General features: G+C 39.1%; 2 protein-coding genes across 24 annotated transcripts in view; one reads left to right on the forward strand and one right to left on the reverse strand.

The window, feature by feature from the left end:
* Positions 1 to 14,024, forward strand: part of LOC102510351 (sorbin and SH3 domain-containing protein 2) — a 185,901-nt gene extending 171,877 nt beyond the window's left edge. For all 23 annotated transcript variants that reach the window (XM_032468735.1, XM_014553908.2, XM_032468723.1 and 20 more), the window contains 3 exons: positions 6,134 to 6,183; positions 9,902 to 10,008; positions 11,874 to 14,024. In XM_032468735.1, coding sequence (XP_032324626.1) covers positions 6,134 to 6,183; positions 9,902 to 10,008; positions 11,874 to 11,935 — 219 coding nt within the window. In that variant the 3' untranslated portion in view covers positions 11,936 to 14,024. The remainder of the gene's footprint in view (positions 1 to 6,133; positions 6,184 to 9,901; positions 10,009 to 11,873) is intronic.
* Positions 1 to 18,411, reverse strand: part of C26H4orf47 (chromosome 26 C4orf47 homolog) — a 137,803-nt gene that overhangs the window by 20,214 nt on the left and 99,178 nt on the right. The gene's annotated exons all lie outside the window — the stretch shown is intronic.

The following is an 18,411-nucleotide window of genomic DNA, read 5'->3' on the forward strand; positions in this document are numbered from 1 at the left end:
AGGAAAAGGCTCTCCTGAGTCTTTGGGCAACGTGCTTCCCTTTTACATGCGTGTGTAAGCTTTCCAAAATCCAGAAAGACAGTCCCACGTTCTCCTCTGCCCAAATAAGGGTGTGTATATGTTGTCTTTCTCATCCAACTCGTGCTTCTGTGCAAATGCTCTCTGTAAATCACTGCTTTCCCGTCACTGTTTTTAGTGCAAAGAATAAAACTGCTGCCAATCATAAGCTGAACTCACACAATTCTGGTGATGTTTGCCTCTGTGTTGTTCAGTCTATTTGGATTTTTATTTTTAATCCATGATCCTTGTTGTAAAGTACCTTGTTGCTCTGGTGACCTGCTGCATTCACTCATGGCCCTTTAAGCCAATGCTGCTTCTCTGGGCTCGGGGCACTCCCAGTCTCTTGACAGCTTTGATTGACTTAAAGGTCAGATTACTTTCCCTTTAACTACGTAGTTCTGTAGCACCGACAGCACTTTAAATGAACAGATTCTAAACGGTACCATAGATTCTAAGGACGGCAGCCAAGGAGTTTGAGAATGTCCATCTCTGCATAAGTCAGACCTTCCCCACTTCTATTTTGATGGTCCCTGGTGTCAGCCTTACATACTCCACTACATGACTGTGGTTCTGCAAGCTTATAAGGGCTTGATGGCAAAGAAGAGTTTCTTTTCTGCTTTTTAGAAATGTATATGTTTCTCTGTGTGTAGGCCATTTTGTGCTTTTTGCTTTGCATAAGACTTGATTTTATTTCTGAAGCAGAGGTTTGTGTTGCCATAGAGAATGAGGAATGTTGACTGGGAGAGATTCTTAGACTCCACAGAAGGGCTTCCCAGAGCCAAAACAAAAAGAAAGCTCTTTCCAAAATTCATATGGCCCATCCATAAATTTCCCATGGGTCAATGAGATGTATGCATTCGGTCACCTGAAGTCTTCTTCTTTGCCAGATTTTTACATTATGTACTTAAATGTTCTATTGTATATGTTTGTATGGAACATAAATAGGCTATATTCTTTATTTATTTTATTTAAAAAAATTTGGGGGGGAGAGGTAATTAGGTTTGTTTGTTTACTTTTATTCAATTTTTTTTTAATGGAAGTACTGGGGATCGAACGCAGGACCTTGTGCACGCTAAGCAGGCACTCTACCACTGAGCTATACTCCCCCCTATATTCCTTGAATTTAGGCAAAGTTGAGTTTTCATAATTTATAAAATAATTTAAATATTTAAACTAACTTTATAATGTAAGAAAGAAAAATAAGCCTATAAACATAAACATGGTGCTGTTATTAGGAGAATTGCATCTCACTCTGGTTGGTAAGTATCACACCTAACATTTTCTGGGAAAGAATAATAACTTAAGAACTCTAGAACTGCTTATAGCTCTTTCAGAGATGTTTCCACACTAGCATTTAAAGTCATGGCCAATCCTTACATAGAAACTGCCTAATACTAGGTATAGCTAATCCTCCAGAGATGCCCCTGAAGAAGCACAGATGAATAGATGGGTTTTGGACAGACTGTATCCCACCATCTGAGCAAGGGAAGGATGTATTTTACTGATACCAGAGATTCTGGGATATTTCAAACCAGCTTTCTTATGAACAGTGGCTTGTGGTTGGTTCTGGCTTTGAAAATTAGCATGTGTTTAAAACCTGTCTCATTTGTATCTGCTTCTGACAACACTAAAAAATGACTACACTAAAAGAGGGAAAAAAACATTGCTATATTGCCAAGGAAAAAGTTAAATATTTAGGGTTCTATAAAAACTGCATAATGCTTCATTGGGTTTTCTAATTTTTATTGTACTCTTATGACTCATTGAAGAAATGTAAACATGACATAATTCTTGCTCGCTCAAAATTTCCAGCACAGCGACTGTAATCTGTTAACGTCAAAATCATCTCCTTAAATTCACAGCTCATATGAGCTTCTCTGAATATCACTAATGTATATCATTCTATTTTTATCACAAAAGTGCTAAGACATTATGAGTAATAGAAATGCCTGAGCAGCGAGTGAAAATACAAATGAACACAGACCAGAAATACTGGTGGCTGAAGAGTGATCCTTTCTCAAGAATTTAAAACGTGGGAAAGGAAGAACATGGCCAGAAAAACAGATGAGCATCTATTCCACACCATCCTGTGGTCTTTAAAATATCCTTGCAAAATGAATCCAGGCTGAAGGAACTGGCGTGAGCTGTCCAAAGGCAAAAACTTTTAACATGTTGCTGCCATTGCTCACCATCAGGTGGCAACAGAGTGCAGAGACCGTCTGGGTCTTTGCCGCAAGGTCTGTGCCCGCAGAATTACAACACCAGGAAGGGAAAAAGACAGCCTCCCAAGACAGTTTGAGTGTCCACACAGAACACACACACCTGCCTTAAGGAAAAAAATTAAGACATTGATTTGAATAAGTCTATGCCATCTATTCCATCATAGTAATCTTTTATGTAATGAAGAGTGAGTCAAAATCATAATTCAGTTCCTTCTTACCTATTTGTGACATTAAGAAATTATCTTTGGGGTTTGGTTTACTGATCTGAAGAATGAAGTTTAATTATTATTTAAAAAGTAATTGTTTTTACATGACTGAGACACTTGGGAATTAACCAATGTCAGTTGTCACAGCTCTCTGACAACCGAATAGGTAAGGTTGATGATGGCGCCTCTACTATACAGAACAGAGAAAATATATCCGGAACTGTGGATTCCTTTATGGATTCCCCGAAGGGGATGAGATCTAAACTATGATCTTGTCCAACTCCTTGATTTTAGAGATAAGGAGGCTGAAGAGCACATCCCAGGTTATACAGTTAGTCACTGCCAACCCCAGAAAGACACAAATGTGCCTGCATAAATATCTACGTTCCTTATTCCTCTATTGACCAAGTACTTTTAAAATTAATTAATTCAGTTACGGTACCTGGTCATCTTTCCTCAAAAGTGGTTCCTAGTTAATCCACGTTCACATGAAGCTGATTCCTACTGAAGGTGATGTCAGAAAAGTTCTAAAACTCACCATTATAATAGATACGCAACTTCTCTGCTAATAAAAGCTGTGATAAATCCTGGCTAGAGTATGTGAACAGTATAGGAAACTGGTGGTTCGGGGGGGGAAAGTAGGGGGTGGATCCTTTTAAAGGATACAAAGGAAGAGAAAAGACACATTGAGAAAGATCAATAAAAACAAGGATGTTACTGGCCAACACACCCAGGAATACAAGTTCTTAAGACATAGAGGCCTGTGTAATTAAGGGAGCCACTGGGCAATGGCCCAGTTTTCATAATCGTCAAAGGAGTGGTTCATTTAAATGATTTATAAGTTGAATTAAGGGAATTAAACTAGTAAAATCATAATGACAATAACAGAAAGGTGTCATAGGGGTTTTATAAGTAGATTGTTTTATATTAATGAACAATCTGATCTTTAAAGTTGTATTCACACTTTAATGTAAGGGAGCAATGAACTCAGACCAACCAGTCTTACCAAGCACTGGATGCCAAGATGTAAAAGTGAAACTTTTACTCAACTCAAAAATATCAGAATGGCTTAAATATGTGGAAATAGGAATGCCATTTTTAGAGCACAATGAAATATATTTTACAAAACATTTTCTCTTAAGACATGAACAAATAATATTTTCTTATTTATAACTCTGTTGTGCACTGCAAAGGATGCTATGATTGTTTCTGTGTGAGAACAGTAGCTGTCTTGGTATGTGATTTGAAATATGGCATTTTACATTTGTTTAAGTTACATTTTTAAATATAATATCTTTGAGTAACTAACACCAGGCATTTTCAATATCATGCGGCTTGAATGCATGATCTTTGGCCTGAAATTTTACTCCTGGAAATGTGTTCTAAGGAGTAGTTCAAAAAAAGAAAGTAGCTCTTCATATAAAAATGTTTATAGCATTGTTATTCAGATAGTGAAAAAGGCTAGATCGATCTTAACTTCAAAACCAAAAAAGAAAGAGATATGCAGAACAGATAAACAAGATTACACCATATAGCACAGGGAAATATACACAAGACTTTGTGGTAGCTCACAGCGAAAAAAAAGTGACAATGAATATATGTATGTTCATTTATAACTGAAAAATTATGCTCTACACTGGAATTTGACACATTGTAAAATGACTATAACTCAAGAAAAAAAATTAAAAAAAAAAAAAAGCAAGCAGCAGCTGTGAACCAGGAAACAGGTCCTCACCAGACACTGCATCTGCTGGTGCCACAATCTTTATTTAGAAAATAATTTATTAAGGAAAAAAAAAAAAGAAAGTGATATGGTTAAGACAACCAAAAAAGATACATACACACACATAAGAGAATATTATTCTGCAGTGATCGAAAATGAAAAAGAAAATTTAGAAAAGGAGACTGGAAACAATTATAAAATATTAATAGCAGTTGATATATACAAATCTTATTTCTGCATAAAAGCCATATATATAAGCTGTATATGATATATAGCTTACATATATGATTGGACAAGAACTAGAAATGTAACAGAATATACACTTATATTTATATCTACCTCTTCATCTGTTTAAATTGATTTTAATAATATGTTGAATTGAATGACCTTAAAAATGGCTAGAAAAGGGTTTGTTCTTAATCATTCTTAAAATAGTATATTTTACATTTTAATAATAGATACATTATTAGTTATTTTATATTGATTTATAGGGTATTATACTCTTAAGTCACACATGTCCAATCATTTTTATCCACTCTTTAATCTTACACTTAGGTATTCCATGCACAGACTGTTGAGTGAAATTTCTAAGAATACTATTTGCAAACATTTCCAATTACTATTAATTGAACACTTTAAAGTTTTAGCAATAAGCACCTGGTCTTCTATGCTAGATAGACAGCTTGAATGGGAAGGCAGTGGATAAAGAAGGGAGGGAGGGAGCAGATTATAGACCCATAGACTGAAAGGAACCCCAGAGTCCCCCCCATCCCCATTCTTGGACCAGTGGGGTTTCCATAGACATTTTGCAGGGGGAATTCCTAGCCTGTCAGCAATTCATTCATAAGTCTGGGATCCAGGAATTGGCCCTGAAGTCTAAAGACACAGATCTAATAATGCAATTGTCATCAAGAAGTCACTTTTATAAATTCCATGCAATTTGCCATGCAAACTCCGGTTTATCTCATTTTACCATGTAGCCATCATTTAGAAGAAAATGCTTTTGAAGTGTGTTGTGAATGAACTATAACGCTTTCTTTTCCCCTCTGAAAGGTAACATTTAGGTAGTCGGTATAAACTACATTGAGTTTACATATGCAAGAAACGTGTTAACTTTCATTCATTGCAATATTTATGTGGATATATGGGACGTGAAGGCTTGTCATTTCCAATATTATAAGTATCTATTACAGATACTGATCTTGATGCTTAGTTTAAAAAGAAAGGAAACTCTTTTGAGAGTTCAGTGCACTGGGAATTTCTACCAATATTTCTCTTCTAAGGTAAAATGTTACATGTTACCTGGATACTGTTTGTTACATTCTATTTCAAAAATTCTCTGTCTTCTCTTTTTAAAAATGCATGTGTTTTCTCCACACTGAGAACAGAGAGTGTTAATTCAAATGTAGCATGGGATGTCTGCCTCTTGACATGTTTATCTGTACTGTATGTGAAAATGTTGTCTGTGAAGGAAAAGTATATCAGAATGAATGTGAATACTTTGCTGTTAGACTAAATGTGGTTTATTTTCTGCTTGTTTGAGAAAACACTGAAGACTAAGGTTGTATGAAGGTGTCCAGACTTCCCAGTCTAGTGGTTTGGTGTCTCTGTTCTTGCCATGTTCCTGGCCTTTGAAAAATCAATGGGACTAAAACCTGACTCTTCCTTAAAGCTTGAGCAGACTAGATTGCAGACGTGTTCAAAACATTTGAACCTTGGTTATTTCGATTTAATTTAAAGCTCCTTTCAAAACATTCTAATTATTAATCCTGCAGAAACCCTTTATTTGGTCTTTTTCTTCCTCTTGGTTTTTTACAACAGGAAATATTAAATGTCAAGAAAAGTACCATGCCATTATCCAAATTATCTTTTAATTAGTACCAGTTTAAGCATTGATTACATTAAAAATCATTTCATTTCAGCCACAGCGTCCTGTGTTTACTCATGAAAACATTCAAGGTGGGGGGGAACCGTAAGTATGCTTCTTATCTTCTAAATTCTAGACTAACCTTGACCCACAAAATGGACCACTGATGTACCACAACAGAGGATGGTACAACTTTTAAAAGGGAAAGAGATCAGAGTAACTAACATGAGATGAGCGCTCCCAGATTAAGAGAAATTGCAATAGTCTCCATGTTTCATAACAGAGAACAGAAGCTACTTTGAAAAAAAGAATGATTTTGCAGAGAATTTATTTAATTCCCTTGATTTATGCACTAGAAAAGCCTTCCAGTGCTGCAGTGATTTCTAAGACTGATGAATCTGTCTCCCTTTCTGTTGTCACCACGTAGATACTAGTAACTACAGCCTTCAAGACACACAGAAAATGTTCTAACATTGTTTTCCCACAATTTGAAGAGCAGGAGAATGTCAAAGTAGACCTGAAGTGATAAATTTGTGACATAATTCCAAAGTTACATTCTCTTGGAAATGGCAGTATTAAAACATGCACTGTCCTTCAGTTACATGATATTTACCACCCAGCAGACCCAGAAGGAGCCTTTTCATATTTTCTTTCAAAGTCCCCATCCTTTCTGATACTAAGTCAAGTCAACCTGAAGGTCACACATTGTCTTGAAGGTTGTTTTTGTGTGTGTCTTTCTGCTCCATTTGACACATGAGAGCTGTTCAGAGGGCATCCGCTTCCTGCTGGCTACTGGCTATTCTGAGTCAGGAGTTAGACCCCTGGGAAGGCACCTTCACAGGACTGCACCTCGTCAGGCTGACCTGAGTGCCTCCTGCCCACGCTGCGCAGCCCTGGAGCAGCCCAGACCAGCAGGGGTGAACTCAGCCCTCAGCACCGTCAACTCCCTCCTCCCCCGTCACAGATCTGGCACTCAGCTAAACGCATGCTCCGCAGAAATAACCTCTAACCTGCAACTGGCTCTCACTGAACTCAGCCAGAAAGGCCTTTTTTGTTAAGGAAAAGACTATGAAAAGAATAGGTGGGAGGTCGAAATCATTTAAAATTTCATTTAATTGGAAAAAGCTGTGAACATAATTAGAAAGGCTTGGTTTGTTTTCTTATTGACACACAAAATAATTCCAAGCCTGTTTAGGTTTACAGCTTTATAAACACACTATATTAGCAGCTTGTAATGAATTTATGAACTAAGATGACTGTAACATTACACTGTTTCAGGTCATATGGAGTTAATGCCCCCAGTTGTGTTTATGAGCTCATAGGTGGGAGAAGCCATATTTTCAAGGACCTGCTTTGAACATTTCAAAACATTCTTTATTAAATTTCTATTTGACTACAACCCCAGTTAGGGAGATTATGGGGTGTCACTTAATCTTCTTCATTAAGAAACAGGCTTTGAGTGAACATAGGAACATAATGTAATGTCACTGTAATTCAGAATTCTGGTCAAATACATCATAGAAGAAGCTGCAAGTTAGGGAGAGAGTTTCAAGCTTGGCTGAGCATTTCCTATTTAAAAGACAAATTTCTTTTTGAGGCATCCTGACCCCACCACCATCATTCATCTCACCAACACATCTTTCAAAACAGCATTTTTTAATTGTAATTTGACTGCATTTCCTGTCATGCAACACTGATTTTGAAAGCCCACAGAGGCAGGAGGATTTCCGGAAGGTTTGTTTATGTTTCCATGAAACTCCCAATTTTTTTTTTCCTTATGGTGGTCTAATTGAACCAGAATGGTAAGTACATTTTGACAAGCGCACTGGCTTTCATCAAACCAAAGTGAAGTAGGAGTTGGTGCCAAATTGGGGTGTTTTTTTTTTTTTAGCTCTTGGGACCTTGAGATTCTTCAAGCAGCTAGGGTTTGTAGCCTTAAATAGGCCTGTCTCCGTTAAGTGGTTGGAGATGTGCCTGGGTGAAGGCTGAAGCCTGAAAAGCTCAGAGAATCAGTGTTGTCCTCCCGAAGTCAGAGATGTGATGTACACCCACTGAATTAGAGCCCAGGAATGCTCACCTCCCTCCAGGGTGGAACTGGAAAAGGAAAGGTGGTGAAATTAACTTCCCCCAAGGATAGACAGAAGCTACCACCCTCTCCCCTGAGCATCCTCAAATCAAACAGCAGAATAATTTGACGGCTCCATCCAGGGCCAGCCCCATGCAAACATCCAAATTAAGTAATGTTGGTATTCAAGAACCCCCTGTCTTTTTCGCCACTGCTCTGGGATTCAGGCTGCCTTTCTCTGCCCTTCCCCACAATCAGAATCCTTTCTCAATAGAAGACCTCAAAAGCCCAAGTGGCTAAAAAGGTTTATTTGCTAGAAGGACAAAATATTAACAGGGGAAGAAATCTCTCATGTTGGAATTTGAGGCTTTGCTATCCGCCAGGGGAAAGAATGTTTTCCAAGAGAGAGTGTTAGGCAGCTCTTTCTCCAACACACCCTCCCCCAATCCAGCTTCATCCAGGTCCTCCAATCTGACAAAAGTTCAGGGACAGGGAGGGGAGCCAATATAGCCATGTCCCTGATTTATGACATGATGTTTGAGTTCCAGTGATGGAACAGGTTTGTTCTACCAAAGGATGGTTTTCTGACTGAATGAAGTCATCAGAGATAAATCATTCCTGTTCCGGAGCAGTATCCAATAGTCCAACCTTTTAAAATTGGCTTAAAAAAAATCCAGGGTGCCCTGAAATGTGGTTCTTATTTTCTTACATTGGCAGAATTACATTAACTGTTGTGAAGAGCAGCAGAAACAAATTCACTAACTTAAAAATAAAGATCCCCCCACCACAATATTGGTAATAGTTCCGTAGTAGTATGACGTTTTCATATTAACTGCCTATCAAAGGCTTCCTGACCTCCTGCGTGCCTAGAATTTGTATCTTTCCAAAATGTCAGCCCATAGTAATAGGCATTGAAATGCATGCTACTTTCTTACTAAAAATTCAATGTCTAAATTTCTCACTGATCAATGTCACCAAAATGTGTGCTCTCAAAAAATTCAGACAGAGAAAGGAAGGTGGTAGCATTCCATCAGTTATTCTGCTTTATAAAAAATTATTTCAAGAGAGAGATTTTACATTAAACACAATTTCTCCAGGACCCATTGTAAAAAGGAACTTCTGTCCCTAATCCACTGTTTGAGATCACCACTTACACTGATTCAAACTATGAAACTAAACTGTTTTAAAGACTTCTTCCTTGGGGGTGGGGGCGGGGGGGAATCTTCTCTTTTATAATAATAACCCCACACAGTGATTTAGAAGACATATCTGAGAGATTGTGTACATCTCAATTTAGAATCATTGGAAAACTCAATTTGCAAGCTGCAATTACTTGCTTCTGATTATGGCTTGCTAAAACTGTAATTCCTTCTTGTTTTTATTTAGCTGAATAATGCACATATTACTTCTTTTATATTCTGGACTGTTATTTAATATCTGAATGATAGATATCTATGACTGGACAATTGAAATACAGGTCTGATTTACAAATGTTAGAACGTTTTAATCCAATTCATGGATACTATAATCCTCCATAAATGTTTTTCACTGTGAGTTCTGAAATGCTGTTAGAGTGCGCTAATCCCCATGAAAGTCTGAATACTTCTACTTACTTTATATGCTTACAAAAGACTTATACTACCCAATTAATATGTTAACAAGAATAGAAATGTTACAAGTAAAACAAATATTATACCATCTTCTATAGTTTCACAAAGGTGTACATTTTTTTTAACATACCCATTTGTCCTGTTTAAGGTTTCAGGCTCTGTATAACTATACTCCCAGGAATGAAGATGAGCTGGAGCTCAGAGAAAGTGATGTCATTGATGTGATGGAAAAATGTGATGATGGCTGGTTTGTGGGTATGTGTACATTTCTTTTCAGACACATTTGGCCATTTTCTAATTTGCTTATGTTTGTCCCCTTGCATGGCTTGATGTGATAGTCAAGTGTTTTCTGATTTTATAAAGCCTTTGATCTTTCATACATCCATATCCATTATGGAATTCAAGGCCACTGCATTTTTAATATAGTTTAGTATTTACTGCTTCGGGTATGTGCGATTTTCCACTAGTTTTATTTCCAATTTAATTGGGAGAAGAAAATTTCTTCAAATGGCACCAACCAGAAAAGACTAAGATTTAAGAGCAACAGCAACAAAAATGTTCCCTAGATGAGAAATACAAATATTCTGTTCAGTGGAGAACGTCTGTCATCAGCAGTGAGGATCTAATTTGAAAAAACAAGATGAGATGAACAACTCACCCATCACCAGGTCTGCTGGAGGTGCCCCAAGAGTCCAAGGAGTCACCTTGGCTTTGATTTGTGGTCAAAGTAGAGAGAAGTTCCCTTCTGACCACTTAAAAATCAATCCCATTCTTACCATCTTAAAAGAAAACTAGAGGTTTTCTGAGAAAACTTTTGTAGGCAAGAGTGGCACACACCAGGTCCCAGAGGAAAGAGTGAAAAGGAAACAGAGGCACAGGAGGATGGAGGAGACAAAAGATGAGGGAATGAGGGCTTTCTGTAGACAGGCCAACAATGGGAAAATGTCAAAGAACAAAGGCTGCCTTTGCAGCCTCTGTTTATATTAATTCCCCATTTAGAAGAAGGGAAAAATGGCTGACCCACACAGGGATAAAGAAAATCAGTCATCAGACCAGGACAGTAAGTTCTAGAACATAAATAAGAAAGGGAACCGTAAGAGACCCTGTTCACTCTATTTGAGCTGGAACTCCTAGGGGAGGATTTAGGGCACCAGCGCTTACAAAAAGTTTCGAAGGAATTATGTTATTTGAAACCAAAGGCGATCATGATGATGGCCATTCATGCATTTGGCTTTTCTCCTCATTAGTAATCATGCCCAATGACAGACAGAACCCACCACCTCCAAAGAGTGGTCTGTCTTTGTTTTTCTTTAGTGACGTGGTAAATTGTTCACATTTTGTATATTTCATTAAGGACCAGCAGTGCCATCTGTAAGCGAATGATCTTCTGTGAGATAATGTGACTAGATAGTGTCAGTGTCCCTGAGGAGCCTTAATGTTACACCTGTGCCAGGAGCCGTGCCAGACCTCTTGCTCACCGAACCAAGCCTTGCTGTTGTGCTCTTCAGGTCCCTCCTATCCCACTGCCAGCCTCGTCCTTATACAGAAGATAGGATTTGAAGTTGTCACTTCCCAGATGCGTTTTCGTTTTTTTTTTTTATTTAATTATACTTATTTTTCTTATCAACTTTTTTGGGGGGGAGGTAATTAGGTTTATTTTCAGAGAAAGTGCTGGGGACTGAACCCAGGACCCTGTGTATGCTAAGCATGTGCCCTAACACTTGAGCTATACCCTCCCCCTGCAGATGCATTTTCTATTCCGCTCCTCGCTCCCATCTGGCAGCCTTGGTGATGGAACCTCGTCATACTTAAGTGCCATTAGACTTAAAACCCACCTCCTCAGCAAGACTGTCTTGCCCCTCAGACTGAGAGGCTGAGCTTTTCTGTCTAGCCCGGTGTGATGGAAGCACAGCACTGAAGCCTCAGAGGCAACGAAGGCATCAGGCAGGACAGATAAAACTGCCTCCTCTGTCTTCCTGTCTTTTTTTTTTTTAAGTCAATTTTCTCTCTTCTTTTACAAACTCTGCAGGCTTGCTCTCCTAGTGAGTTTTCAAGCCCACATACATGAACTGATAGTTCATCACTGCTACTCTCCTTTCATTTATCACTTCTATTTTCAGGAACCTCAAGAAGAACCAAATTCTTTGGTACTTTTCCCGGAAACTATGTCAAAAGGCTGTGAATCACTCTCCCTCGTTATTTATGCCGCATTTCAGCACCACATCCGCATAACCTTGCCTGAAAGATCCCTGCAGGCCTCCTGCTGTTATGCCTTCCAGTTCCCAATAGAAGTCACCCACCATCACCACCTCCACCTGCCACCTCCCACCAGCCACAGACCTGCCGCCGGCGAGCCTCGGGGAGACTGGCGGATTTGCTTCCAGGTGAACGTGCATATTCCTGCTTTCTGCTCTAAACTCTGAAAAGTCAATATATGGCATCGGAAAGAAAATCATTACACTTAATAATGGTCGACTATTTAAGGCACGAAAGTGTCTGAAGGAGGCTCCTTGGTCCACTTTGGAAGAGATTCTCCCCTCCGAAAACCAGAAGATTGTTTATTACGACTTGCTGTGGTTTGCATTCTCCCCTCCTTAGCCTGGCAGAATACTTTCCTTTCACGAGTTTGCCTAGTGTCCTGGTTTACACATAAGACAACTGTACTTCAGCTATTGTTTGCCTGCACTTATATGTCGTAATATGCACAGTGATTACAAAATCTAAAGCAAGAGTAGGAAAGTTAATTCGAATGAGTGTGATTTTGCTGAATTGAATGTGAGTTTCAAATAGGAGTCTTTTCCTGCAGTTTTAGTTGTACTTTTTAGAAGTGCAAACAATAAGTGAATAAGAGCCTTTGGTAATAATCATGAGACTATAAGAGGTTTAGCTAGACTACAAAAAAAAAAAACCAAACTATTGTGTTGTAAAGTTGCATTGCTATTTTATATTAAAATGTAATAATCAGCATCATGAACAATGAGCTCTTAGTGTTTTATTTATCTGATAAAATTTAAAGAGAAGCAGTGTTAGTGAGAGGTGCAAGGAATTAATCTAACGTAGACACTTGAAAGTATCTGTAAGCAATACTGATAGGTAAGATTTCACTGTGTGTACACATACCCATCTGAGATTGTATGAGAACAGACAATCCATATGATATGCTGTACGTTTTATGGAAATGTAAAAGAATGCCACACATTATTTTATAGAAATAGAGTACTTCAGAAGCATCATGAGTATTAAGGCTGGTCTTAGCAAGGATTATGATCAATACAATTATTTTTACTATGATAATTATTTTTTCTTATATGGAACTCAGAATCCTGGCTACATTTGAGGACAGGAATATGTTGAGCCTGATTTTCCTGGTGTGTGTGAAATATTTCCTCTGAATACAGTAGGCACTCTTTCGAGGCAATGTTAAATCATTCAGGTTATGTTTTCCGCCCTGAGGTGGAAACCTGCAAGATGATGCTGGCACCTGAAAGATTTCACGTGGTTACCAGTGCCTGAATTACACATACACTGAGAACTAGCTTTGTATTTCTTATGACTTTGCATAAGAACTATTCATATTTGGACCTTGAGCACCTTACGGATAAAACTTTTTATGACATTTCTTCCGTGGACAGTGATTGATCTTTTCACAATGTACGTAGACTCTAGGATTTTGTACATACGTTTGCTCTTATTTTGTACAGATTATTTAGTTGTTGAGAAAACAGGGGAATTTCCTAATTTGGTCTTTATCGTTCACTTCAACTAAGCTAAAACACTTTCAACAGATTATCCTTTACATCTGTCACAGACGATCATCACGTCTTGACAGTGTGATTCTATAAGATAGCACTTATGCAAAAGTTTATGAAAATAAAAGATCTTAACAGCCAAACTGAAAGGTATATATATACTGAATACAGAGGAATTTCATTAGGAAAAAGGTAAAGAAACACCTTTGAGTAGCCTACCTTGATTACTGTCAAGTTCACAGCCAGCTTTATATTTTAAAGGCTTTGGGTTTGAAATTAGGTCAACTGCATGCAGCTTTGCTGAAAAATGAATAATTACCTTTGATGCCATGTATGAGAAAAGACTTCAGTATCTGTTGCCTGTCATATTTAAGAAAAATTACTGTTTCTACTCTCTGTATCTGATTTTAAAAGGAAAAATATTCATACCTAGCTTTTAGGTAATTGACTTTGAATTCTTACAAGCAAAGGTCGTTGTGTTTTTCTTGAATAGACATCTAATAAATTTTGCTTGGAAATATACTTCAGTTTTTCTTCTTGACATTTATCCTTACGTGAGTTGTGTGTTTTATCCCAATCTGTCAGATAAAGCTCAGAGAAAGTGCGTTTGCTCTGTGTTCTCTTGATGCACAAATGGAGAAAAAATGCACTTGCATCAGAGAAAAATATTTTTTAAACCCACCACCAAAACTCATTGGCTAAAAATTGTTTCTCCACTAAAAACAACACATTTAAAACTGTTTCTGCCTCCAAAGTAGCTATTTTCTTAAGGGAGAGTTAATTACAAGAAGTTCTAAACACTTTCCCAATTCAACTATCTTAAGTTCTAAAATTCTTGCCCTAAAAAGCTTTATCACCATTGGCAGGGCAGACTGTGTTAATACCCACAGGCTTTCGATGAATCTCAAATTATAGGCTGCCACTGGGGGTCACTCCTTCCTCTCACACAAGTAGTAAATAACCAGCTCCCCTCCTTGGATCCTTCCTAATACACCTTAGTCCCTTCTGGCTCTGCGTGATCCAGCCTCTTCCATACCTGTCACTTACACGTTCAGAAAGACGTACATTCCTCTGTTGGTAATTCAGTTGCCAACGATGTCTTGTCGTGTTGCTTTGCCCAAATATCCACCCTGACCCCCTCTATTCCATTGGAGAGTTTCCACTATATGTTAACTCCATACGAAAATGTGCTTACTTTGTAGGAAGAACATGGCCCATATTATTCTTTCATTCCTGTTTTCATGAGGATTTATGGGTGATTTAACTAGATAAACCTGAGTCTCATCTAACCCGGGATGCTGTTCGTGTCCTCAGAGGTTGCCTGCCATTACTCCCTTCAAGGGAATCTGTTGCCAAGTGACTGGCACTCTAAAAATATGTCTGGGATTTTAAAACCACGTGCATCAAAAGCTGAATTTCCTTGTCCCACCTGAGAACGGATCACCTGTGCTTCTCTGTAGAATCTGCTGAGACGCAGCAGCAGCTGTGGCCAAGCCCTGAGCTCAAGAATCCCTAAACAGCTTTGCGCTTTGCCCAGACCTCTGTGACAGTATCCAGGCACTGCGGTGGAGGCCAGAAGAGCCACAGCCACGGGTCGAGCCTCCCGCCATGCTTCCTCACTGCAGATGCCACGATTCTGGGTAGAACACTGAATTACTTTTTCCTTCAAAATTGGTGCTAGTAACCTATTTTACTTGATTTTATGTCAATGCACACTCATCCATCCACACCAAAAATTCCTAAGTGCGTTTCATTTATGCCATTGCTTGCCGCCCGCCCCCGGTTGGAGAAGTAGGATCCACTGCTGTGAATCCAATACAATGAGCCCCACAAAGCACTGTCTCTACTCCACATCCTCTGTCTGCTGTGGACTCAAGCATCTGTGCACTAACAGGCCATCCAGGTCAGTAGAAGAGCAGCAGGAAGGGACCCTCCGATATTTTAGGTGCCAAATTTTAATCCTTCCTCTAGCAACACCCTCACTACAAACAGGCATGTCCATCTCTTATTTGATAGGAAGCAGAAAAAACCTGTTTGATAACTGTCTCCATAATCGTCTACTGCTTGATCTCTCTGCGGAGGTGGGCAGTTTGTGGGGTGTGGTAAGTTCTTCCTACTGTTTTCCAGACTTTGGCCACAAATTGACCAAACAGAGTTAAGTACTCTGTCAGCTTCCAAGAGCCTGTTTGTTTAAAGATTAAATTATTTCATCTTGCTTTTCCAGATGGTAGCCCTCCAACAGTTGTCTATGTGGCAGTTATGACTTCAAATTATTTACTCATCATGGATGATTGGGTTAGAGCAGAAGCAGAGATTGGCGTTACTAGTGAACAGTCTACACCAGGGATTGGCAAACTATGGCCTGTGGACCAAATTCAGCCTGCTACCCGCTTTCACACGGCCTGCAAGTTAAGAATGGTTTGTAGAGATGAACATGGGCAATTAATTTGACTGGTAAGGAACACTGAGCCCCAATTAAGTGAAATGCCATCTCCCCCAAAAAAGAATCCCTTCCTTTTCACTGGTAGACGTCTGTCAGAAAAACTTCACCCTGTTATTACATTTTGAATTTGATCAGTAAAAAATTGGTGGAACTTTGTTTTCTCTTGGTCATATAAGTATGTACATATTAGCCTCACTTTTGCCTCTCTGCCCACAAAACCTGAAGTATTTGCTATCTGACCCTTTATCTGATCTATGCAAATATCAGCAATAATATGGAAACTTGACTAGAGGGAAAGGAATACTGAATGTCTGCTACGTACCAGACTATTATTTACATGTATCCTGGGTCTTTATCTTCACAATAGATCTAAGAGGAAATATTACTTGTGTCCATTTTATAGATGAGGAAACTGAGGCTCTGAGAAGTTAATACAAAATCTGTGATGGAAACTGGATTCAGAATCTGGCGTCTATCTACCAAGCTTGTACTCTTTCTTCTAAACCAGCCAAGCTTGGTGCTAAACACTTTTGATCAGACTGTGCACTTCAAGTTAAACAGCTACATCCACCTACCTCCTTCCCTCTCCACCATTCTCACAAATTCTGCCCACATGAATAGCCAGTCACTCATAACAGCATCTTGCTGTGAACAAGAGGACAATAAAGAGGGATGTGTTCAGTCCAGTGCAACGGTGTTTCCCTGAGGGAAGCTAATTTTGCTTTCTAAAAGTACACGGTAACCAGTGAAGATATAATTTCAATTATCGACATGCCTTAACCGAGCATGAGTCTGCCCATGAGCTGTGATTCACTAAGGTCCTAGAGGCTGCTGCCTGTGAGTCACATCGGCAGCTGGTGGTGCTCTGGGAAATGCTTGGTATTGTTGAGCCGTCTGGAGACAGGCAGGACCAGCATGCTCTAAGGACATGGTGTGCCTACTGGACATCTTTTCTTATACAAAGCCCCAGGACACTCTAGCCATTCTCTGCTGGATGACACACTAAGTGACTGGGAACCTTAGCTCACTGCTAAATTCAGCCCCTCCGTGGCTCAGGAAAGTTCCATCTGAGCTCACGCACGTACATATATCTTGACCCAAAAAACTTTCAGTACAAGACAGAAATCTGCCTAGCAAATCTTCACCTGTTCCTTTGGGGTTTCTTGTTTCATCCTTTTCCTTAAAATATGGTGGATGACTCAGTTGTCTCAGTGTCTTCCAAAAATAAGTGCCATTTCAAACAAAACTCTTGTTCCCATTAACAACACCAGTGGATGAGTGTCAAAGCTTGCACTGATAATACAGAAAGCTTGAGAATGATTTTTTAAGCATTTTTTCTTTTTTAATTACACAAGCAACAGATGTGTATTGTAGGAAAAATTAGAGAATATAAATGAGCAAAAAGAAGAAACGTGGAATCACTAAGAGTCCCATTTAGGGTAAAGATTACAGTTGGGAACACATCCCTCCAGAGTGTTTTCCTGCACATGTGTATTAGAGTGTGTATGTGTGTGTGTGGCATGTGAACAAAAGTGGAATCATACTGAACATATTGTTTTACAATCTACACTTAAAATTGAACAGGACTCTGAAATCAAGTGAATAAATCATGTTTCAAATCCATTCAACATTACCAAGGTTAAAAAAAAAAGAGTGAGAAAAAGTCAGAGTCAATCACTGGGATTCATGAAAATGCAATTAATTCAAGGCCAAGAGGCAAGAACTACAGAATTACCACTAGGCTAGGAAATCTGTTGCAATCTGAGGGATTGGTAGAGGAAGGAAGGAAAAGATAAAGAGAGAGAAGAAAATAATATGTATTATCTCCCTACCAGAAGCCATCACATGCATTAGGAATTTCATAAAAGGCCTTTTTAATCCAGAGTTAAAGAGCTGAAAGCCACAGTCCTTATGGTCTCTATATTCGGCCCTATGGCTGGCAAATCCAGATCCTTTGGCAGAAAGCAGTCCCTTCATCCAAATTCTGGAGGTTGGAAGAGAATGCACAGGAGAAGGAGTAAGAGCATAGGTGAGGTTGAACAAGTGCTTCTAGACAAACATGAATCAGTGGGGAATCTCCCTGGGCAAAACAGGGCATCTACAAAACCATCTGAGCCTGAATCTCAAGAGCCAACCCCTGGCAGAGAGGCTGGCCTCTCCTATGGTGGAGTCAAAGGCTAGGCATGGGAGGGCAGATGAGTTCAGTTATCAGTAACCTGATCGGAGGTCCCGTGGATGGTAAGGAGAGACTTTACCTCCTTCCAGAAGACATGCAGACCATGGGGAACTCAGGACAAGACCAGCCTGGGATCTGAGTAAGAACATCGACAATGCCACCTCCTCAGGCTTACCTTGGGGCACCCAACTGTACCCCTCTAACCATTCCCACCACTTGCAATATGAGTCACACCTACGTTTCTGGTGAATAAAAGCGGCATATACTCATTTCCAGTCAACGTTTTTAGT

The sequence above is a fragment of the Camelus ferus genome, chromosome 26 (genome assembly GCF_009834535.1).
Source record: "Camelus ferus isolate YT-003-E chromosome 26, BCGSAC_Cfer_1.0, whole genome shotgun sequence".
Lineage (NCBI taxonomy): Eukaryota > Metazoa > Chordata > Mammalia > Artiodactyla > Camelidae > Camelus > Camelus ferus.